This window comes from Haemorhous mexicanus, chromosome 3 (genome assembly GCF_027477595.1).
Source record: "Haemorhous mexicanus isolate bHaeMex1 chromosome 3, bHaeMex1.pri, whole genome shotgun sequence".
Taxonomy (NCBI): Eukaryota; Metazoa; Chordata; class Aves; order Passeriformes; family Fringillidae; genus Haemorhous; species Haemorhous mexicanus.
The window spans coordinates 96,381,246-96,405,886 of record NC_082343.1 but is presented as its reverse complement, the minus strand read 5'-3'; the positions used below and the strand labels follow the sequence as shown (position 1 = coordinate 96,405,886).

The 24,641-nt window shown below is 33.2% G+C and overlaps 1 protein-coding gene across 1 annotated transcript in view; it reads right to left on the bottom strand.

Moving 5' to 3' along the window:
- CSMD1 (CUB and Sushi multiple domains 1) overlaps window positions 1-24,641 on the bottom strand; it is a 1,067,000-nt gene that overhangs the window by 278,009 nt on the left and 764,350 nt on the right. The window contains exon 11 of the mRNA XM_059842787.1: window positions 1,764-1,867. Within this exon, the coding sequence (XP_059698770.1) occupies window positions 1,764-1,867 (104 nt within the window). The remainder of the gene's footprint in view (window positions 1-1,763; window positions 1,868-24,641) is intronic.

Sequence of the window (24,641 nt, the reverse complement as noted above, 5' to 3'; positions counted from 1 at the left end):
AAATAGTAATTAATATGAGAAAAAATTATTTTAAATTTTTATTTTTATTTTTTGCACAGTCATGGAAAATAGATATGAACTAGGTAGTCACAGGCTAAATGGCTTCAAATGGAAAGGTTAAAAAAAAAAAAACTGACAGTTTTAAATTTGATATAATTTTGGCAAGTTTTGACATATGAAGTATGCACAGTGTTGAAAACAAAAGTTTGGGATGGCAAATTTACTACTTAAAGACTTGACTCTTAAAGAGTTTTGCAATCTCTATGAGCAAAAAAATATCCCAATTAAAAAAGAAAAAAATGCAAACCCTTTTGTCAGAGTTACAAGTAATTAAATCAACCTCACCAGAAGGACTGTTGCATTATTCAACTGCTCAGCAAAATACAAGAAAAAACAAACTTAGGTGTGGAAATCCATTCCCAGTTCATGTTTTTCTTGTTAGTATACTGCGTAAGCCCTCAAAACAGGGGGTTTCTTTGTTTGCTTTCTTTTTTTTTTTTTCTTTTTTCAGCTACTCAGAATATAAAATTCAATTTACTCAGTGGCAGACACTCAGTATTGCAACCCAATAAAAACAAGCATTGAGCAAATAACTCAATAATTCTTCATCATAACTTTTTAGCCAAATTAAACTAGTTTTCTAAGAAATAGAAAACTGTCTTTGATATGAGAGTTCAGAAATTAGTAATTAATAAATTTATATATTCATAAACCAATACATATAATGGAAATATTGTCCTCAGATCTCTCCCGTCGAAAGCATTCTAATTTATTTAAAATAAAATGTGTGGGTGTTAAGAGCACTCATTTGCTATAATTAAGTAAAGGAAACTAAATGGCAATTATTTATATGGATTAAAACTGTTTCAAAATATAAAACGACAATGGATTTTTTACCAAATGTGTTCAATGCTGTCTTCATCCAACAGATTTTTATCTGTTGGATAAAGACAGTAACGTTATTGTGGCATAAATGCCACTAATTTCTCTTATTTAGTCATTGATAATTTATCAAATTTCTAATTTTTGTCTGTGTTTGGTGACCAGGATTCACATGATAACTTAACTCTCTAAAAGTGGCAGCAAAATATCTTGTTAACCCCAAGCTCTCATTGGGCAGTAAGAAAAATTAAGAAAATGCATCAAAAATGAGATGGTTGAGGTAGATGAGATTAATGAATCTGTACAGAGTTCTATTATTTCCATTAGTCCAGACTGTACTGAAGAGCTGTATATTAAGAGCAGCTATGTAGTCTGGAATTTTCCTTCAAATTTATTTAAATTCCTACACCATCAGTATATGACATTATATTATATAATTCCATAAAGCACGTTTAAATTTACTGAAAAGTGAACTATGTCCTTTCATTACACTTTATATACAAATCCAATTTTGAATATTCAAATTTTTAAATCAATCAATGCCTTTTTTTTTACACAGTTTGTATATTCTGTTCACTGAAATCCAAGACTTTTATTTTTTTTTTTCTCTTGAATGCTTGTGAATAAAATTACAGTTATACAGGTAGTTGTTTTTTAAAGGAACATTTAGTCCCTAATGTTAAAGCCTATAATAATGCTACTAATTATTTGGAGTGAACTTTGTAATGAACAATCTTCATTGACAGTACTTGAATTTTAAGCTTACATTAATTATCAAGTTCCATACATTAATATTGCATATTTAAGTAGATGTATCCTGGTCTGAAAGAAACAACATGACAGCAAATTTCCAAGGAAAATTTTTGAAGTTATTTACTTACACATACAACACTGTTCTGGTATCACCAACTTTCCCAGCATCTCCAACAGTGAGAGTATCATAGCCTCTTTCCAGTTCAAACTCTTCAAAAGCAAGCTTTATGACCTATTAAAATTAAATAACTCAGTTACTTCAAAACATTCCCACATGTTATCTAACCGTTCCATTCTTGAATTATTTACCTACTATAAATCAAATAATGATGCAATATTTTTTTTTTAAAGATACCTAGAAAGAGCACAAGTGCAGAAACTTCTGTATTTTCTCATACTTGGGAGCAAGTCACTGCCATAACCCTTCAAAAGTATCACATACTGAGATACAAAGATGCCAGCCACCACTAACTGGTGATAATTGTTCATTGTTGAAGTAAGAAATATATTTCCTTTTTTATTAACGATATATATCTTGTATGTATATATATATCTAACTATATAAAATTTGTATAGCTAGTATTGGAAGTATAATAAACATTCCTATCTGTTAGATAATCCAATAACAAGGTAGAACATGTGAACTACCAATTCATAAAAACATGGAGGAGGCTGGTTCACTGAAATTTAAAAGCATGAATTTCCTTGCATAAATTACTAACATTAAACTGTGATTCCACATAATGTCTAGTCATGAATTGCCAAGAAAATTACAAATGTATCTCTCAGAATTCTTTGAAAAGTTATTTACAAAACTGTATTTTTTTAAGATAAAGTACAAAAATGGACTTAGTTTCTATAAATAAATAATTTTAAGGCAAGCATTTTAGAGTTCAGTATTGGCAAGTAGCTGCAGCTGATATATATGTACATATATATCAGGACATTGTACCTCTTTGCAATTTGATACAAAAGGTTTTTGCAAACAACTTGAAATGAAAGTGCAGACAGTCAGTGATTTTCCATGAAATTATTCATTTCATCTTTACACTAACTTTTGGAGGTATTCCTGGATAAGCTCTCAGTCAACATTGGCCATTGCATGAGATGCAGTTAATTTTTCTTCTGTTTTGTGGGTAGAAGCAACATTTGGGTCAGAATTGAGCTTTCAGCACAACCTTTATTATGCTCCTTTTTTTGAAGAAACACATGGAAAAACTACACTTTCCATCCACTTAAATTTATTGTTATGTGATCATCAAGGCAAAATGCATATCAATCAATTTTTTGCCCTGAAAAAAAAGCATCATCCAAGCAAACCTAGTTGTTTAAACTTTCTCAGTATTAAAAAAGAAAGCCAGGCCACCTAATTTCTGTGTTGGAATTGGAAAAGTCTAGTACAATGAACTGCAGAGAGGAACTTAATCCACTAGATTCCGTGATATTTACATTGTACTTTGTTGCTTTTGTTTGTAACCCAAAGAAAAGCCTGCAGGCAGAGAAAATCAACAGCCTTTCCCTCATGGACTAGGGGGGTCATCTAAAAGGAGATCAGGTTGGATCTGTCTTTCCTAAAACCCTGCTGTGGGGTCTCATGCCTTGGTTGTCCATTGTTACAATAATCATATGATTTTCAGGCAATATGCTTCAGATAAAACCATATACATTTTCATCTCCTCCTGGTGAAACTTCTAGTATTCCTAGATTATATCAGCGGTTAACATGTGAAATTTCATTATTAAATCAAGACTAATAAAGCCAAAATGAAGGTAAAATTATGTAGAAGGAAAAAGAGACAGTTGTTCCTGGCAAGAAAAATAACTGCAAGACTTTTAATGCAATTATTATTTCATATGGAGGAGGAAACTTAATAGAATATTCCATGAAAATATATGGTAATGTATTATTTAAATAATACATTCGGTTTGACTCCAAATTATACATTTGGTTAGACTCACAAATTCTTTTACACAACAATTTAAAAGAAAATATGAATGTTCACCTCTTTAATACTAAAATAAGTCAGAAAAAATTGTAATTAGATATAAACCATAAATGAAAGTTTAAAGCTTCTGGCTAAGCATATAGGAAATGTGACAAGAAACATTCCTTTATGGGAGATACATTGTGAAGATATATTATACACTATTAAACAAAATCTTGTTATCTTCATTTCCATGATAATTGTTATTCTATGCTAATACATAAAATCTTTTGGAAAGACCTTCAAATGGTTGAGGGTTAAGAGGACTAACTTGAATTCCTTCAATCTGACTCACAGAAACTAAATTTTAACATGTAAACAGTAAGCAGTCTAATCATTGCTCTTTTCACAGTCAGTGGACAGAAAATGGCAATTTTCTGTCATAACATTTCCTGAGTTGGAAAGAACCCACAAGAATCATTGAGTACAGTTCCTGACCCTGTACGAGACAGCCCCAAGAGTCACACTATGTGCCAGAGGCTTGGTGCTGTGACCACTTCCCTGCAGAGCCTGTTCCAGTGCCCAGCCACGCTCTGAGCGAAGAACCTTTTCCTGATATCCAGCCTTAACTTCCCCTGACGCAGATTCAGGCCATTCCCTCAGGTCCTGTCATTGGTGACCACACAGAAAAGACCAGGGTCTGCCCCTCCTCCTCCCTTCAAAAGGAGCTGTAACTGCAGTGAGGTCTCCCCTCAGTCTCCTCCAGGCCGAACAGAACAAGTCCCCTCAGCTTCTCCTCATACAGCTTCCCCTCAAGGCCTTTCACCATCTTTGCTGCCCTCCTTTGGATGCTCTCTCAAAGTTTAATGTCCTTTTAATATTGTAGCATCCAAAAGTGCCCCCAGTACTCAAGGTGAGGCTGCCCCAGGCAGAGTAGACCAGGACAATCCCCTCCCTTGCCTGGCTGGCCATGCTGGGCCTGCTGCCCCCTGGACAGGGTGGCCCTCCTGGCTGCCAGGGCACTGCTGACTTATATTCAGCTTGCTATTGGCCTGTATCAGGAATAGTGTGGCCAGCAGGAGCAGGGAGGTCATTGCATGTCTACTCGGCACAGGTGAGGCAGCACCTTGAGTGCTGGGTCCAGTTCTGGGCCCTCAGTTTGGGAAGGACGTTGAGACGCTTGAGCGCATCCAGAGGAGGCAACGAAACTGGTGAGGGGCCTGGAACACAAGCCCTGTGAGGAACCACTGAGGGAGCTGGGGGTATTTAGCCTGGAGAAAAGGAGACTCAGAAGTGACCTTATCACTCTCTACAAATTCTTAAAAGTTGATTGTAGTCCGGTGGGGGTTGGTCTCTTTCTCCAGGCAACAACTGAAAGAACAAGAAGACACAGTCTCAAGCTGTGTCAGGGGAAATACAGGCTGGATATTAGGAAGAAGATTTTTCACAGAAAGAGTGATAAAATATTGAAATACCTTCCTGGGGAGGTGGTGGAGTCACCATCCCTGGATGTGTTCAAAAAAAGACTGGGTATGGCACTTGGGGCCATGGTTTATTTAAGGTGTTTAGGGCATGTGTTGGACTTGATGATCTTGAAAGTCTCTTCCAACCTAGTCATTCTGTGATCCTGTGATTCTGTGACCAGGTCCCCCAGGTCCATTTCCACAGCTCTGATTCCAGTTTCTCATCTACACATACAATCAGGATTGCTCCACCCCAGGTGTAGAATCCAGCACTTGGCCTTCCTGTGGCAAGTTGAACTTTCTATGGCTCATGATTGCCCAGTACTCTAATTTATTGAGGTTTGTTTGCCGGGCCTCCCTGCCTTCGAGGGAGTCAACAGCTCCTCCCAGTTTTGTATCAACTGCAGCCTGCTCAGTATTTCTTCCCAGCCTGCATCCCAGTCATTTATGACAATGTGCGAGAGAACTGGGCTGAGGATGGAGCCCAGTGGAACCCCACTAGTGACAGGTCCCCAGTCTGGTGTCACCCCAGCCACTGTCACCCTTTGTGTCCAAACCATGAGCCAGTTGCTCATCCTTCACATGACGTGTTTATGCAGCTGAGTGCGGGACATTTTGTCCAGAAGGATCCTGTGAGACATAGTATTAAAAAATTTACTGAAATCCAAAAATATCACATCAACTGGGTTCCCTTGATCAACTAGGTGGGTTACCCTATCATAAAAGGAAATTAAGTATGTCAAGCAGGACTTTCCCCTCATGAAGAACTGCTCGCTGTGACCATTGACTGTGTTGTCCTTCAGATGTTTTTCAATAATTCCCAGAATAATTTTTTCCAAGATTTTACCAAGCCCTTAAGTGAGACTGACACAAGTTATATTACCTGTTATACAGTGGAGCAAACTACCACTTAGAATTACTGTTTCTAATGACTATAAGGGAGTTTTGATGACTATGGGAAACTAATATTTACCCATATCTATTTGGTTAAAATTTGTGTGTAGATAAAGATTTGAATTGTCAGAATTTTTAAGATTTGTTAGATGGAAGATTGAAGAATATAAGACAGTTTTGTATGGATATAGATATGAGTACAGCATAGGAAAAACTATTGAGGATTCAAAAATATCAGAATATACCACAATATACTGCATATGTGGTGAAACAATATTGATTGATATACCAAGGGAGGAAAAATGCAGCTCTGTGGTGCTTATCCAGATTCAATTTTGGTTTGCAATTAAAAATTCCAGTAATACTAATTTTGCCATCTTACTTATGCTTAATATGAACAGATTAAATGAAGAAAATAATTAATTTTCATTCAGAAAAACAGGAAACATGAAAATTGCTTCCAAACATACTATGTTTATTTCTGGACGGTCAGTTACATTCTTCTTACAGAAGAATGATCCTATTTGCTTTCTGAAAGGTATGAGACAAAATTCCCTTATAAGCAATTCAGAATGATTACTTCTTATTAGATAAATATACTGTGAAAACAGAAAACAAGAAAAAGGCCAAAAATATGAGACACCTAAGGAGGTGACTATACAAAAGTTCTGCAAGTGAATTTGTCATAATTAGTTTTTCATTTGAAACATTTTCCTTTATCCTAGATACTCCCATACTTTATATTTCTGCTGTCAAAATTGCTGTTGCAAGCAATGGATAAAAACAGCCCCAGAGTTGTAGGAAATGCCTGTATGGACATTCTGCCTGGAGGAGGCAATGGGGCACATGGCAGTGATGCATCTCCAAAACACCCAGGTATGCATGTTCTTTTCACTACTAAAAAGACCTATTTTACTATTACTTATGTATGTTGTAAAGGTATACATTAAGTAAAGAGAAAGTATTAAGCAAGAGCAGCGAATTTTTTTTTTTAAGATGCAAGAAGAAATGAAAACTCCCCATAAGATAACTATTATATTTACAAGCAGATCAAGTCAACAACAAAAAATTAACAAACAAAAAACCAAACAAAAACCCAAACAAAAATCACAAACAAACAAAAATACAAAGAAAAACAAACAAAACCCTAAAACAAACAAACCAACAAAAACAAGAAAAAATCTTCATAAAAAAGACAAAAAACAAACCCAAACCAAGAAAAGAAAAAACAAACAAACCCACAAAAACAAACAAATAACCAACCCACAAAAAAAATGAAATAAAAACCAGGACTTGCTGGAAGGAACACCTCTTAAAGATGAGAAAATACAGTGAGACAATTTATTGACTGAGTAAAACTATAGTAGCATATATTAAAATCAGAAAATAAAACAATCCTGAGCATCCATGATTAGAAATTTTACAATAATAAAAAGAAAATGTAAAATAGTGTGTTACTTATAAAGTCTTTTAATAAAAGCTGTTTGCAACTGTAATAGGTTATTTAATTTCATTGAGAAATGTAACAGTACTTAATGCAACACTATTTTCCTTCAAATGTAGCAGTATTTTCCTACTTTGCATCTTCTCCCTGCTGCTATGTAGATATCAAAAGTAACATAAATATTCAAATTTTTTTCCTATAGAAATGAACATAGAAACACTGCTATAGTCTTTCAGATTCCTAAATATTTTTTTAAAGTTTTTAGAAGAATGGAGCCAGATTCTGAAAGCAGAGCTTTAAGCTAAGGTTTGGAGCCCCTATTTCACTTAAAGAACTACATAATATAGAAGCAATTACAAAAGATGTTGCCAGTATTAGAGAACACATAGAAGAATGCTTTTTTGAGTAAACTCTCAAAACTCCACTCTTTCTCTAGTCCACCCCTCCTACAGTGATATCTCTTGAATTTTTAAGTGGCAATGTAATTATGGCCAACATCCAGAGGAAGAGGAAATGTAAAAAAATTGACTATACATAGTAATAAAACTAGGTACTTTAATGCATAAATTTTATGGGTGATTTATTGCGAAAGATGGCATAACTTTTTTTTCATATTCCTTTGTAAATCAAGTTATTCATTTTCCCTCAAAGCCCTTAATAAAGGTAAAATATTTATCCCAGGCATATTATTCATAATTTGGCATGTATAAAGCTGCAATTAATAAGATGCAAAATTAATAACTTGTAACTACCAGGCTGAAATAGGCTCCAACCAGACAAAATAAAACTGATGCCAATACAAGGGCCTGTTCTGCAAAATTTTAATAACTCCAGTTTTTGTTGAATGACTACAAATTTATTGAAAATACTTGGATCATTCTGTTCATTGTTTTAAAGAAATGTTGAAGGCTTTTGGCACTGCCATTATTCAACATTATTTAACTTCTTTATAAAAAGAAATTATAAAAAGAAATTTGCTTTTTTTTCAATATTGACATTATAGTTTATATTCTTCATTCTCAGGAATTTACTCTCCTTTTAGCCTCCACTAATGACTTGAAAATTAACCTAATAACCACACTTGGTAGAAATCAAACAAAGATAAGAAGGAAATAACAGTAATAACATATCATATAATAGTAATAATGCAAAACCAAAAAGGCTGACGCTGTATTAAAAAAAGGCGGAAAAAAGTAAAATCACAATATTAATACTAATACTAATAAATCTAACATTGTTTTATAATGACTATTATCAGGTAACTGCCCCATGTCTGGAGCATCTCTCAGGTAAGTAAACACAGATTGTCTTTTTCCCCACAGCTTTTCTTTCTTTGGATTGCCATTGATAACATAGATAACTTTGAACCTACTTGCCACAACCAACATAGCCCTTCCTCAGAAAGTGAATTGAGGCCAAATAATCTGAGATCTTTGGAAGAAAACAATAAGAACAATCTTAAGAAAAATCAGCTCAATTTGTTTTTGTAGTAAAAGTTATGAAGTGATTTGACACTAATATTAGACTACTCCAACAAGGAAGAACTTTCTGATATATAGGATAAAAAGGATGGACGCACAGTGGCTGGAAGATAAACCTATAAAAATAGAGAATTGATTGCAAGAGTGAGAATAATAAAATTCTTAATACTATGAAGTGCCATTTTTAGTGGTAGCTGATAATTATGTAAAATAGATCTATAACTATTCATCTACTTAAGGAATTTAAATACATCCACAGTAAGGGAATGAGCATGTTTTTAGTCACAGTTTTGTTTCTTCAGCAGAGGGAGACATTAAAAAAAAAAACATAATGATGATTTCAGAGTTAACAGAGCTGCCACAATCTGTTACTCAGTCAGAGAAGCAGCTTGTTGCCAAGTTAGAATTTAATCTTCAGCTATAGTGCCTAAACATCACATCGAATTTCACTTTGCCATCTTAATCATTGAAACATTTTCCTTCTTCTCTTTTCTGTTTGTTTGATATGTATACAAATATGTTACCATTTCTAAGTACACAGAATAGCATACAGCATTAAAATTTAGGTCCAATGAATATTTCACATCTATGTGAGACATGTTTTTAACTAATTATCAATCAATTGATTTAGGTTTGAAAGCTAAAATTGAAACAATAAAAAACAGAATTGCGAGAGGAGATAATTATTCATATGTTCACACTAAAAGTTTGGAATTTATCACTTTTGGACAATTTTAGACAACTCTCTGATATAGTAGGATGATCTATTTCTCATTTTCTGCCAAAGAAAAATGCCAGATATATGGCTTTCATTTTTGTGCCTGCTGCTGCTCCAACTGTCAGTAGAAAACAAATATGGAAATACAAGCTTTAAAGAAACACTATGTCATTTGTTTTAAACTGAAAAATGGAAATGAAATTTAAAAAATATGCATCTATTTACTTGCCATTCATCAAAAAAAATTCTGATTGTGCTTATTTTATTATTGTAAATCTTTTTCAAAACATTTTAAAGAAGTACTTTTAGATTTGTTGTGCAAAACAAGGTCTGAAAATACTGTTCTTTAAATTTGAAAATTAAAAGGTCCAGCTAGCATTTTTTAAACACAAATTGCACATTAACTAAGATCATATGAATTGCCAAATAAGAACTCTGATTTAAATAGACAGCTGTCTTTCTTCCTAAACTCTTTAAAGAATAAGTTAATTTTATTAATTAATTCAAAGTGCATATGAATCTGATAGAGCACATGAAATAAAGGTCTACATAAAGAAGTGTTTAAGTATCAGGGGTGCATATCCATCTATACACAAACTATTCTCTAGACAGAGCCCTATGTGGGAATCCAAAATGTTAAATCTCAGCCCCACTATTATTGTGTAGTCCTTAAAGCAATTAATGTCAACTCCTTGAAAATTACTTTTTTAACAGCATAATTCCTCAAAAGTTTTCTGACATTTTAATTCTTGTTACTTAAACTTCATGTGAAACATGAACCATATATGGAAAATATTCAAATTTCAGAAAACTTAAAATATAATGAATTCCATGTGTCCCAACTCAAATATCATTGTACAATATTCACTGAGGGAATTCAAATACCTTTGTAATGACATATGGGTCAGTGGAATGTCCAGGACATAAAAGTAACAAAATAACAAAGCAGATTTGCATTTGTGACCTTAAACAAAAATTAACTGTGAGAAATCCATACATACTGAGTAATTCTAAGTCAAATATTATTTTTTGTTGAACACGTTGGATAAATCTTTTGTTTCATGAATTCTAACACTATGAAACTTATTTAAGGATAATTTCCTGCAGTACTAGCCATCTGCCAATAGTAGCAGAAAGGTCCATAAACACTTGTTTCTTTGAGAAGTAGAATAAGTGAACTTGTTGGTTTCTTGTTATTGTGGCATAATAGTTCCAAGAGCACAAACTATTTCATTTAGAAGGGTGACACATCTTGCCATCACACTGTATGGTGCAAAAAGGCAATTGAAGTGAACACTGGAAAACCTCCAGGAGATGCCAAAATACTTATAGAAAGAAATGCCTCAGAAAAATACAATGTGACAGTTAAATTAATTCACTAGAAATGTATACAACTATTGTTTAATGCTATTTAAAATAGAGACTGGAAAGGTCTGGGCCATACTGAGCCAAGTTAGAAACTCTGATAAAGCGGGTATGTTTACTGTGCTAATGGAAGGCTGATTTTATGAAATTTTAAGAGGAAAACTAAGCAGTGTGTCAGCATATACTGTTTCTTTCTTTCAGGTGTCCACATCTAGATATTTTTTGCCATATAAGATGTCTTTGTATCTCATCTAACTGGCTCTCTAGAGGGACATGGATTTTCCTGTGTCATACATATCAGCCTTGCTGGTAACATCTTGAATACCTGAACATATCATACTGTAACAGATACTTGAGGATAGACAAATAAATCTATCTTGGTGTACTGAAGTGTTTGGTGTACTAAGAAAACACATGCTTCATAGAGAAAAACTCTTAATTATAATGCTAGAACATATAAACTGCTTATATATACATGTATAAATACAAAATATTTATATGCATGATGAGAATGAGGGAACTTATAATGAATGCATATCCCTGTAATAAAATCTCAGTAATATTACATGGACATTGAATTGTTAGGACACCAAGGTTTTACATAAATCTGGACAGTTTTTAGATAGTGTTATACACTATAAAGTTTAAATACATCGAGGTTAACTTCATTCTGAATAAAAACATGCAAATATCTTTTCCCTGTGCTTACATTATGAATAGCAAGCATTTATGAATATGAAATTTTGGCATTCATATTAACAGATTACTTAAACTGACTTTGAAAGTTGAATTTTCTTTAGAGCTTTTCTTCCTACTCTATTTTTAAAATATACAACAACATGCCTTGTTGACCCAAGTGTACATTTGAAACATAAACCAAATTGTTTTCTGAATAATTCCCTGTATTATTATTACTAATGTTTTCATAAACTAAAATGCAATTCAACCTGCTGTCTAGGAAGCAATAAGAATCTTAGCATGTGACACAAACTTTGTAATTTACAATTACATTTTTACAAGAAAAAACAAAAAGGAAAGGAGCCATAAACTGCAGCATGTGGGAAGGACCCACATTCAAGCTGTTTATGAATGACTGCTATCCCAAGAGAAGGACAATGCAATAGAGCAGGGTACAAGTGTGAAGAAGGAGTGGCAGAGAGGAGCTGTTAATGAATTGACTGCAGCCCATATTCCCCACACCTTTTCATCATTCAGTCAGGAAGATGCAGAAGAGTTTGACTTGAGAAAAAGTTTTTATAGTTTCTCACCACTCTACTCTGTTTTTAAATGTCTGTAAATTAATCTTGCCAAAGTTGAATTTATTTTGCCTAATTGGTGTGCGATCTCCCTGTCCTTACCTTGACCCATGAGCTGTTTCATCTTATTGTCTCCCCCTGACCTGATGAGGAGGAGGAGCAAGAAAGCAGCTTGGTGGGCCACTGGCAGCCAGACAAGATCAACCCACCACAACTATATAGGAGAATTGAAACATTAAAATTACTTCTAATAAAATGACTTATGAAGATATTTACAATCATCAACAGTAAATATTTACCTTCTCTTAGAGATCATGGTGAGAAAACAAAACTCCTTCTCCCAAAAGCCATAAAAATAATGATAGTGATGACAGCACATACATTTTGAACATTGTTCAGCAATGCTTCTCATGGTTTAAATTTCCAAAAATAAAAAGCACAACATAAAACCTAATTACATATTTAATCTTTTTTGGTAATAAAAGCCTACCTGTCTTGGCTTTAAAATCCAATCTCCGACACCTCAATGTACTATCTCAAATCCCATACTTGTGTTGAATATGTCCTTTGCATCTCAGTGATAATGAATATATTTATTTTCATCCTGTGCCATGAGGTTCATATGTATTAGGAGGAAGTGGTAAATATGATTGACTTTAATGATTACAGGCTGATTCCTTTAGAGTCTACCTTGATTTTATGTCTTTGCATTTATAATCACTTGAGTAGGGCTGTTCTTGACCTGCATTGTTCTTGACCTCATAAAAAATATACCAGAATCAGTGAAGATGATCTCTGGTCATTAGTATCAAACCCATACAGCAATCTGCTCAAATATGCAGCTCATAGTGCCCCGTAAGAACAAATTTGGGTGGAAGACATTATTTGGCTCTAATTCAAATTATAAATGGGTAAACAGAACAGTTTCTGTCAGTTTGCTAAGACATCATCTGTGATGAATATTCAATGAGGAGATTATGTAAAAACACCATTAAAATGTAAAGAGAATAGTAGTTAAGGATACGTGCAATTTTTCCTCTGCAGTATGATATGACTTACTTTTAAATTAGTGTAAAATATATAAATAATTTAGCCCAGAAAAAAAAAAATACTCAATAGCAAACTAATAATCTCATAGCTATCAATAAAGTAGTGGTGGGAAAAAAGGAAGAATATCTTTAGAAATAGATTTTGAAGACTTTTAAACCAATTTTAAATATTAGGGTGTTTTTCCAAAGATGTGTGCTCAGTTACTTGCTCGTTGAAATTCTTACTGACATAGAAACATAAAGATATATTGTCTAGAAAATTAAATGCAATGTAAACCATACTTGGGACAAGCTGGGCCAGTGACCAAACAAAGTAGCTTTTAAGATACAAGAACAGTTAAAATTTGACTTGCATGTCAATGGCACCTGCAAACCAAAAAGGCTTAGGAGGAGTTATATATTCCTTTTTCCCTCATTTAGCTAGTTAAAAACCCACTGTTCTGATGTTCCTGCAATTTCTTCTTTTTTCTCTATAACAATGTATAAGCACTGCATGCATTTTTTATATTTAGAATAAAACCTAACACTGGCATTATATAATTTTATCTCAAAGATATAAAGAATGAGACTTTACAATGCAGTTTTGGAGGCTGAGGGAAGCATTTTGATAAATCATGTTCAGGTTTTTTCTTCAAAAAAACTTACCTACCTTGAGCAACATTAACAGCATTGTATCAAAGAGCTTGAGAAAGCATAATAAAATTGTGTCCTAGCACTTTAGAATAGAAGCAAATCACAAAATATCCCTAAAAGCTAAAACTACATTTTAATATTTTACCAAGAAATTGTATTAAGTCTTTAAAACCTGAAATGAAAATGAAAAAAGTAATTTTAGCAAGATAAAATAAATTTTAAAGTGGAATAAATGTTCTTTGACATCTTCTATGCTTCATAACATATTGGTGACCTTTTTTGCCTTAAGACAAGAGCTTATAGCAATACATGCAATATGGATTTGTTATCAGGCATAGGCTAGGCTAGGCTAGGTTAGGAGTAGGACAGGATAGAATAGGATAGAACAGAATAGATAAAGGTAGAATAATAAAGGCAGGATAGGATAGAAGGGGATGGGATGGGATGGGATTGGATGGGATGGGATGGGATGGGATGGGATGGGATGGGATGGGATGGGATGGGATGGGATGGGATGGGATGGGATGGGATGGGATGGAATAGACTAGAATAGAATAGACTAGACTAGACTAGACTAGACTAGACTAGACTAGACTAGACTAGACTAGAATAGAATAGAATAGAATAGAATAGAATAGTTAGAATAGAATGCCTGACCACTTCAGGGCTGACCTCAATTTAACTTATATTATTAAAGGCATTTTTCAAACTCTCTTAAACACTGACAGGCTTGGGGCATACTCTAGGACCACTCTAGGAATCCTGTTCTACTGTTTGACCACCCTGTATGGAAAAGCAATTCTTCCTGATGCCAAGTCTAAACCTCCCCTGGCACAGCTCTGAACCATTCCTTGAATTCCAGGGACAAGAGCTCACATCTTCCTCTCCATTTCCCCTCCTAAGGGATGGACACTCTTAAATGACTAAAGGAATAATAAAAAAACTATGATGTGAAATTTATAATTCTGCCATGAATGGAAATTAATAAAATAACTGTACTTAGGACTCCAGGCACAATTGCCCATGCATCTTTAAAGAAAAATATGAAAGTGGAGAGCCTTTGAAATACTTTCAGGAAGAAGATACTTGTTTAATATTACACCAGGTTGCACAAGTTGTTTCACAGTGAAACAATCTTAATGAGTACGATTTTGAAAATTAGAACTGCAAAATTAATTTGGATTTTATATAACTATGTTTTCTATCCTCATTAAATATGTATTTTAACTACAAAGTAAACAAAATTGCTTTAATATGTGAAGCAAAGGGTTGTTGAAATGTTCTATGAAAAACAGTGATAAAGGGTAAGCCAAGAGATGTTTAGATCTTCTGATGTTCTGTTAACATGCTCTCAATTACCAACAATCTTTCACCTATTTATTTCCTTGTCACAAAATGTTTTATATTCATAGTACAAAGAGTTTTATTATTATTTCAGTTACATGAAACTACAGAACTTTACAAAACCAAAGTAAGAACACAACTATGAACTTAATGTACCCCAACATACTCAAAAATTCAAACAAATAAAGAAATCAGTCACAGTCATCTGAGAAACTCCAAGTCATGCAATCATATAGCACCACAAAAGTGCCATGGTGTGTGACATTATGCAAAATTTCAATGATTAAGTTTTTCTTTTCTCCTCCCCAGTTGCTGAAAAAATTTAGACAATTTAAACAATAATATTGTAACAAAATATGCAACAAAACTAGAAAGAAAATCCATCTGTGTGAGATTGATTCTGTAGATTCTGCAAATTTTTCTTTCAGAATTTAATGAGATGATAAAAGGGAATTTGATTACATGTTGGACTTCCCACACACCTTCTTCCAATTATTTAAACATCTCACAGTTATTTTATGACTGATATTTGACATATCAGTGTGCAGTAAGAGGAATGACAGTTTCCTGCTCTGCGCAGGATACATCGATGCAAAATACAGATCATCTGCATCTTGGAAGAGATTGACACTCAGATGTGCTGAAGTAGAAACATGGTTAAATGCATGACAGTCACTCAAGTCACAGATGATTACAGGCCTGTTAAAACTTGTAACTGTAGATGAAAGGATGTAAAGCAGGCATGAATCCAAGCCATTGTGGACGTGTAACTGGATTTCATGTATGAATGTTAAACCCTTGAAAAGCACATCTACTCACTCCCACTGAGATATCTGTTACTTTGGACAAACTGTCTCAGTGCTCACCTAAGACATGGACTCTGAAAGTGTAATATTACATGCAACAGATTTCCAGATACACTTGGCAGATAGCAATTTTGAACTTCAGAATGTAACTAACTAGTATCACGAAACATAATAGCTTTTCCTATATGTACAAATAAAAAATCCCACATGGTCAATATACACTAACACATGGTCAAATAATGCACACAGACAGACAAATATGTTTAACAGCTGCACTAGAATTGGGAGGTTGCTAATTTTTTTACAATGCATCCTTCCAAAATATTTTACATAGACTTCTTTCTGAGAAATAAATATTTGCTGCCATCTTTTAGCTGCAACATACAAAACCTTACACCCATTTAATATATTGTGCGAGACAAGCAAATATCATTAAACCAGTCATTTATTTATACTGTGAATGTTTTCTTATGTGCATAGTAAGTTTAAATACCCCTAGCCACCACTAGAATGCCCAGTCAGCCCCCAAGAGTAACTCTCCTTTACAAAAGACTTCACTGCTCCACCCTGGTTCTGCACTATCTTGTAACCAGATAGCACTGTAATTAATGCAGTATTGCCACTCCTAGTCACAAGCCACAACACCTGTATTGAACTTTCAAGACCTCAGGACTGGTGTTTGATAGGTTTTCCCTGTCTGAACTTTTCTTGTGGGAAGTTGAAGCCTTATTTTATTTGATTTCTATGACAGCAATTTCTCTGATTGACCAAGTCTCTATGGCTAGTTCAATTTTGTTTATGTTTGCAAAGTACAATGATAATTGTATACAGATATCTATAGCAAGTTGCAATTCCACTAGAATTAGAAATTTTTTTTATTTACAGGAGCTAAGCCACACAGCTACAAACTACTCACCTCGGGTCAAGAAATATATTGGATAAAACTGGCTCTAGAGTACCAGAGAAAAAGAAAACCCAGTATCTAATACACACAAAGTATACCTTATATAGAAAATATTGAGACTTCTGTATGAACTTTCCTTTTTCTATGATAATTAGATGTAGACTAATATTTTTTCTTGAATTTAACTGCTAAGATCTCTATGGTACTAAAAATTAATTCTTAGCTTTACTTAAACTGTGTATTTCCTCTTTGTCTGTGAGCAAGATTTTTATTTCTTTTTGCTGAGATACCACTTTGTGATCAGGAGTTTTAAAAATAACAGTAGATACAGCCAGCGGAAATTAATTTTGCTGTATTTTTCTAACACATATTTCTTAACCTTTACTTTCATTTCCATGGTACTGTGATTAATGGTGATGACTACTTGCATTTCTGTAGCAGAACAAGTTTACAATCTTCTATAAGTATCAATACGTCTAACATCGTGGTACCATCTTTATAGTAAAACTTCCCTATTGTCTACTTATTTGAAACACAGTTACAGAGCTCATTCTTAATCTGATGTGAGAAGCTGAAAACTGACCTTTGTCTCCAAAATCTGTCATTTAGCCACAAAACTGTTTTTCCTCTTTCCTGTGTCTTAACTAACACACAGCTAGGTGTACCTTTTAAAAAGCCTAATCTAAGTGAGATGTCAATATGTTCTTGTTCTTTATAATTATATAGCTTAAATGTACATGAAGCCGTAGAATTGCATAAGCATAACTATCACAGCATGATCTATTGAATTTTGAAAATAATAGGACTTTTAATCAGAATTATTGTGGGTAGCTATGGCATACCTGAAACAGCTATGGCATTGGGAAACAGAAAACAATTTTCAGAACCAAAACTCTTTGATTTTTTTTATAAACTTACTATCAGAAAATATTAATTTCCCCATTATCAGTTTGCACTACTTATAATATTCTTTTATTTGCATAAATAATACAGATGTATAAACTCATTCCATAGTCATGGTCCCTGATCCATCTGTATAACCTATTATTTGGTAACAAAATGCATGAAAATTTTAAACAAATAAATGGAGGAAAAATATAAATTTATATTTTGCTTTAAATTGTGACTTAATGCTGCCATACCTGTCTGTATTATAAATCTATACCATTTGGCAAATTTGGCATTTTTGATAAGCAGATAATAAAATTCCTGATCAAATATTATCTAATGCCATCTATCAGAATCCCTGATTTATCCTAACACACTTCTGCTTCAGTTTTTCCAGATGTTGTAAATACAAACCAACAAAAAATTTACTTTATTAAAACCAAAGTCCAAAGTTAAGTTTTACTTAGCCTCTTTATATTTCATTTGAATATGTTTTCTTTTCACTTATTGAAAGGTTTATCACTGCTTGCCCTTTATTCATTTTCATAATGATTATTTTAAATAGTCTACTTATTTGTAATTTGTAAAGACTTTAGATATTTAAAATATAGTTGTATCATGTGCCAAACAACTATTATTAAAAAATAATATATTAGAAGACTTCTTGTGGCTAATCTCTTTTATCTTCACGTTTCTTTTTTCTCTTTCCTGCCCCTTCCACCTCTACATTGCTCATGAAACAAAATTATTGGCATTACCATATGTAAACTGGCAATGCCAATACAGTAAGCTGGAGCACTGAACACAGCTAGATGTGAAATGCAATTTGGTTAAGAAGATAGTAGCTAAAAAGTTTAAATTATTAATACATCCTTACTTTCTCTTTGTGTTTTAAGTCTAGCTGGAGACAGTGAACCCTAATGGTTTCAGTCACAATAGAAATCACATCTGAAATGGTCCAACTTCTTGATGAGTAAGATATCTAATAACTCATTACTTAACTGCTGATTCTTCAAGGAAAAAATATTTAATGAATGTTAGTGGAATTTTTAAATTCTATTTGGAGCTAGCATTATTATCTTCAGATTTTAAAGATAATAGAGATTTCAACATTTTTTAAACTGTATGAAAATTGTCAAGTTTCTGCACTGGGAAGTAATGTGAGTACAGAGAGGTACTCTCTGGAGAGAGATTTAGAAAGCAAAGTGATCTTGAAAAATTGGAGAGATTGCCTTACAATGAAAAATAAAATAAGAAAAAGAAAAGAAAAATAAATGTGCCATTAAGTAGGACATTACATTTTGAAAAGTGTAATGTAGTGCTCAGCTACAGAATGAGTGACAGCTATTCAGGTAACAGCTCTCTAGAAGAGGATATGGATGTCATAACATAGCACTAGCTGAACACAAATCACCAGTCACCTCTCTGAAAAAGTCAGACACCTTGAAAGAGCATACATCTGTCTGCAACAGATGGGGAGACATTTTTTCTCTTTAATCAACATTTATGAGACCTCAACTGCAAAGCTGTGTCAATTTGACCTGAATCTTCAAGGAAAATACTTACCAAATAAAAACTATTTCCTTTAAAAAATATTTATATTAGACAATTTTTGGTTTTCAGAAAATTTAAGTGACGGAAAAGTATGAATCATGTAAGTACTCAGCTTGAGTTTCTGAATATGACAAAATAGCATGACTCTAATGTCAACAATACAATGCTTTTGGACTAAAATGATACATCTGTAAAATTTATTTTGGAAGGACTTTTGTTATCTTCACTCCTTGAATAGCTTGGCTAGTAGATATGTGTTCAAAAGTGATAGATTTCAGAAAAGGTAGAAGTATCATGTAAACTGAAATATGGAATGTAAGGAGATTTTTATTTTTTGTTCCACTGCCACAGTGGCCAGGAAACTGAGCACAAAGCAGTTTTGAGGGTTTGTTGGTTGGTTGTTCTTTTTTTTTTTTTGACATTTCAGTTATTCTCTGCAGAACTTCTACAAGCTGCCTTAATGGCAAAGTGCAATATACCTCATAAGAAAGGTGAAAAGCTAAGATGTTAATATGAAGTCCTTGGCAAAAATAGGAGTTTGTACACAAATTCAAAGCTGGTCAGTCTAAAAATTAAAAGTCAAGTTTACCTCTGAAAGAACAGAACAGAACAGAACAGGTGTTCTGATAAATATGTACCCTTTGTAACTCTCTAAAATACAAACAAACAAAGAATAAAGAACTTATAACAATGAGTATCTTACTGGCAGGAGTAAATAGCTGTTTACACACTGATAGTCATTAAAGAGACACTAGTAAAAAAAAAAGAGTAGAAATATAGAAAATTGTTAATGTCAAGTTGTTTTTTTTTCGTTCCACAACTCCTTCTCTTTCTGTTTGGTTTCCACTATCATTTGCTTTAACCAAGAGTTAGTTTGTGGGTAAAGGAAGAACTTAATACTTGCCAATAAGATGGCCTTATTGCACAGCTCTCATTTCCCTGTTCTTGAGACATAAACTGCCAGTAAGACTGAGTGAGATGAAATAAAATATGTCTGATGCCAATTCAAAGTTCAACATTTGCTTTTCTATCACAGAAAATGTTTACATGTAACAATTTTTTCAACAAGTATTTAAAAACACAGATGTGACATAATAAAGATTTATTCTGTTTATATTCCTGTCCTTTAATCAGTTTTTAAAAAGAAAAAAAAACAAAAACAAGGTTCTTTATGAATTACAAATCTAGATAACAATACTAAAAAAAAATACATTTGAGACTATCCTAATGGTATTTATTCTAAATATGGATCTATAATGTCATTTCCAAACTATTTTATTCTCTCTTTATCACTATCACTGTCTATTTGGTAGACATTTTTATTAGCTAAATAAAAAATACTTGAATTATATCTGGATATACTGTGCCTCCATAAAAAGGTTAGAGATAGGTTTAGACAGTAAGATATATTCTAATGATTTCATTAAAATTTTTACTGGCATATTAATTCTTTAGGTGTTTTGCATATTACTTTATATGACAATATATTTGAATCTGGAGACAATCTGACAGCTGCAATAAGACCAGTTTTGTCTTTCTTACACTAATATAGGAGGTGTTTCATTCAGCTTCACAGAAACATATATCTCAGACAAAGTAAATGTGTGAAATGGCAGCATAAAATATTTCTTAATTTTCCAATATTTTGTGTTCTATTTAGAAAATCATAGCACAAGCATTTATCAATTTTGTTTCTATTACTACAAACTGTCCATCATTACTAAAAATGACTATTCCAAAGTGCTACAACCAAAAGATTTGTTGTTCTGTCTGTTTCATTGAATCTGATTCAAACCCACCAGCCAATAACTACCAGTAGAAGATTTCTGTGAATTGCAAGGCATATACAGACTGATCCGTTTTCTGCCTCAATGGAGACATGAGGATTCAGCTTACAGCTCCAATGAAGATTTACTCAGGATTTTCAATTTAGAGCACTAATTTGTGAAGCCAACTACAGGTTCTCTGAATGTTAATGCACACAGAGAAATGTGGGGAAAAAAAGTAAAAAATTGATCTGTATAATTTTGAAAGTTTTTAGACCTTAATATGTACAAAGTTCAATAAAGAAAATAATACTCAGTAGTAGTAGCAGCAGTAGCAGTAGTCTATCACTGTCCTAATGGTTGACAGCTGTGACTATAGCTTTAATATTTGAAATTTTTTCTGTATCGTATTTAAGAACAAGAGGAAGATAGGGTATTTCTTGAAGGTGAAGTGAATTAATTATGTTTCAAACTGTCACTTAGTTATTCATGGCGAAATGATATGTTGGAGCAACAGTAGAAGGGTCAAAACCACCACACAAATCTTTGATCCCCATATGATGAAGCTGTCTAACAGTGAACTTAAAATGAAAGTTGAAGACAATATTTAAGTATGCAAGCCATATCTCTTAATATTACTCATCTATTAAAGCTGTCATATAATTTTTTTAAAGAAATTGACATTATTATTATTTGGGTTTGGGAATATTAGGTAATTTGAATTACTAAAATTACTTAATTGAAAAAATATTTATTTATTTGAATAAATTATTAATAATGATAATTATTGTATAATTATAATGGATAATAAATATTATATAATCAATTATAATTAAAATATTTTAAAATATTCATTTAGTATCTTTAAGATATTCTTGATTTTTAGGTACTCATTTCTTAACGGTTTGAACAAGAAAAAGACTTGACACAATTAAGTCCAAATACTAGTGATAAACTCATCTTAGTGAGATATTTACAAGTAAGAATTACAATTCTTGCATAGTGCCATTATTACATTGTAAAACTTAATTAAAACTTGTAAAAAATCCTTTTTTCTGGCTCTTCTTTTTCCAACTCCTGCTCATATAATCACATACCTTCAGGAATTATAATTAGCATTCTGCAGGGCTTAAATGAAAAGCTGCAATTTCTTTAAAATTGTCTATAAGAATACTGTTATACTTGAAATGCCACAAACATGCTTGATCATTCTTATGTCAGTAGGAATGGAAGTGAATGTCTTGTAACTGAGAAATGTATGCATGAACATATAAAATATTCCCAATGTTGAAATCACTTTGGTTAATCAGAGAATCATTTAGGTTGCAAGTGACCTCTGGAAGTAATCTGATTCATTCCCTGACTCAGTGTAGGTACAACTAGAATTGTAAAGCTTATTATATTTCAAGTGATTGTGCCGCCGGGGGCTATGTACAAATCACAAACGGGACGGGACTGCTGTGGAACGTGCCTTGAGCTGTTTTATTTTTCAGCATCAGTCTCAGTACATGGCTATGACAATGGGAAGATGCCAGCAGCTCACATCCCAAGCAGCAGACCAAGAACTTAATGTTACAACTTACTTTATAACTTTTTTGACCAATCACACAAAGCAGAAGCATATTGACAGTGGTTCCATCCAACCACTATAAGCACACGTACCTTTGCTTAAAACAATGCTTGCTTATTTCGAATACAATGCCTGCTTGTAAGCCTTAAAACACAATGCACAGAGCTCCATTATTAAGCTTCAAACTTCCTAATATCTTGCTAGATAAACTTTTCTGCAGCTTAGGAAGTTATCCTAGACAAGCTTTAGTACACAGACCATTGTTCTACTCGTCCTTGCTTTTCTACTTTTTAAATAATTTTTCTCCTGACCTATCTCATGCTTAGCTCTAATCACAGTTCTGCTGTCTCTGAGGCCTGCTTTTTGTAGCTTTCCCAAAACCCTCTGATTTTATGGATTCCCACAGGTTGTACTAAATTAAAATTAGCACAGTAATAAAAATGTCACCTCACTCATTATTTTATTACGTTATTGTGAACCCAATTCAGGAGCTGTATTTTGATTTGCCCAATTAAAAGAAAAAGGATTAAAAGTAGTTATGCTGAAAACATAGTCTCTTACTTACTTGAACAGAAATGAGATGTGCCCAAACACACACTGTAAAACGATTTAAAAATCTCATTTTTAGAAGAAAAAAAAAAATAAAAGTAAATAGAAATTTGTTGTAAAAAACAGTACTCATGTATGAATTCAGTATAAATCTAAATATTGGCTCGTGTAATTTGAAAGTGTGAGGTAAAATCCTCACATTGCTTGGAGATACAGAAACTGTGAGAAGTCCACAATTTACTGATACAGAAGCTGGAGGCCAGAAAGGATTACTTATGGTGCAGTAATTGAAATGTGCTCTAAAACACCCAAATGTAGATCTTCACCCTTTTGTGATGCTTCAGGTAATTGATCTCTCACTGTTTTAAGTATAGCTAAAAGAGTTATTCATCAGACTGGCAGTGAGATATCTGCTTAAGGACAGATATTCAGGAATTACTGTGTAGTTTTCCCTGATTATAGTTATTTGATGAAAAAATGAATATGTATTTTCCCTTTAGATAACATCAAAGCAGAAAGACTTCTAATTAGACAGAGTTAATAACTGACTAATGTAGAAAAAAATAATTTGTAAGCATTTAGTTTCCTACATAGATTTGCACATATGTAATATGTGCAATGCAATATCTTTTTCTGAAGGACACTGTTAGCACTGTAGACATAGACTATTTCAAAAGCCACAATTAAAAACAGTGATCATTCAGAAGGCTGTTAACAGTCTGATAACATAGAACAATGCTAAGAATTATTATGTTAATTGTGTGAAAGTCTGAATTAAAACATGACACATATACTCTGCCAGTGTGCCTACTCTACCTAAGTGCCTTTTTTGCCTTGGAAAAAAACAACTAAATGAATCAACAAACAACTAGGGAGTAGCAAAAATACATTCATTATAGGCAATGTCCTGAAACTACTTCTGAAACTACTTTGTTGTGTGGGATTTGTATTTGAATTTCATGAAGATATATAAAATCTTAAAAGAACATTTCTGAGTCTTCATTTGTTTGTCCATTGACCCAATCAAATCCTGCATGTAAAATGCGTCTGCAAATGTCAGGCTTTTCTGTGTGTTATGATGGTTGTACTAGGAGATTAAAAATACATTCACATCAAGGCTTTGATCAAGGGTGCACTTCAGAAACAATCTCGAGTCATCCGCTCTTACTGTGCTTTGATTTGCATCACAGATCAGTCTCAAAGCAGATAGGTTCATCTCTTTTTGCATAAAAGATGGAAGGTGCTCTCCAGCCAGTAACAGGCATTCAGCCTACAGAAACAGTCCACAGTAAAAACTCTGAAATACACACATGCCCTCAGCACTAATTGTTTTGCAGTATGAAGCTGCTTGTGCTGCACTGTACTAATGCTGAAGTAAACATAGCCTAATTTATTCTC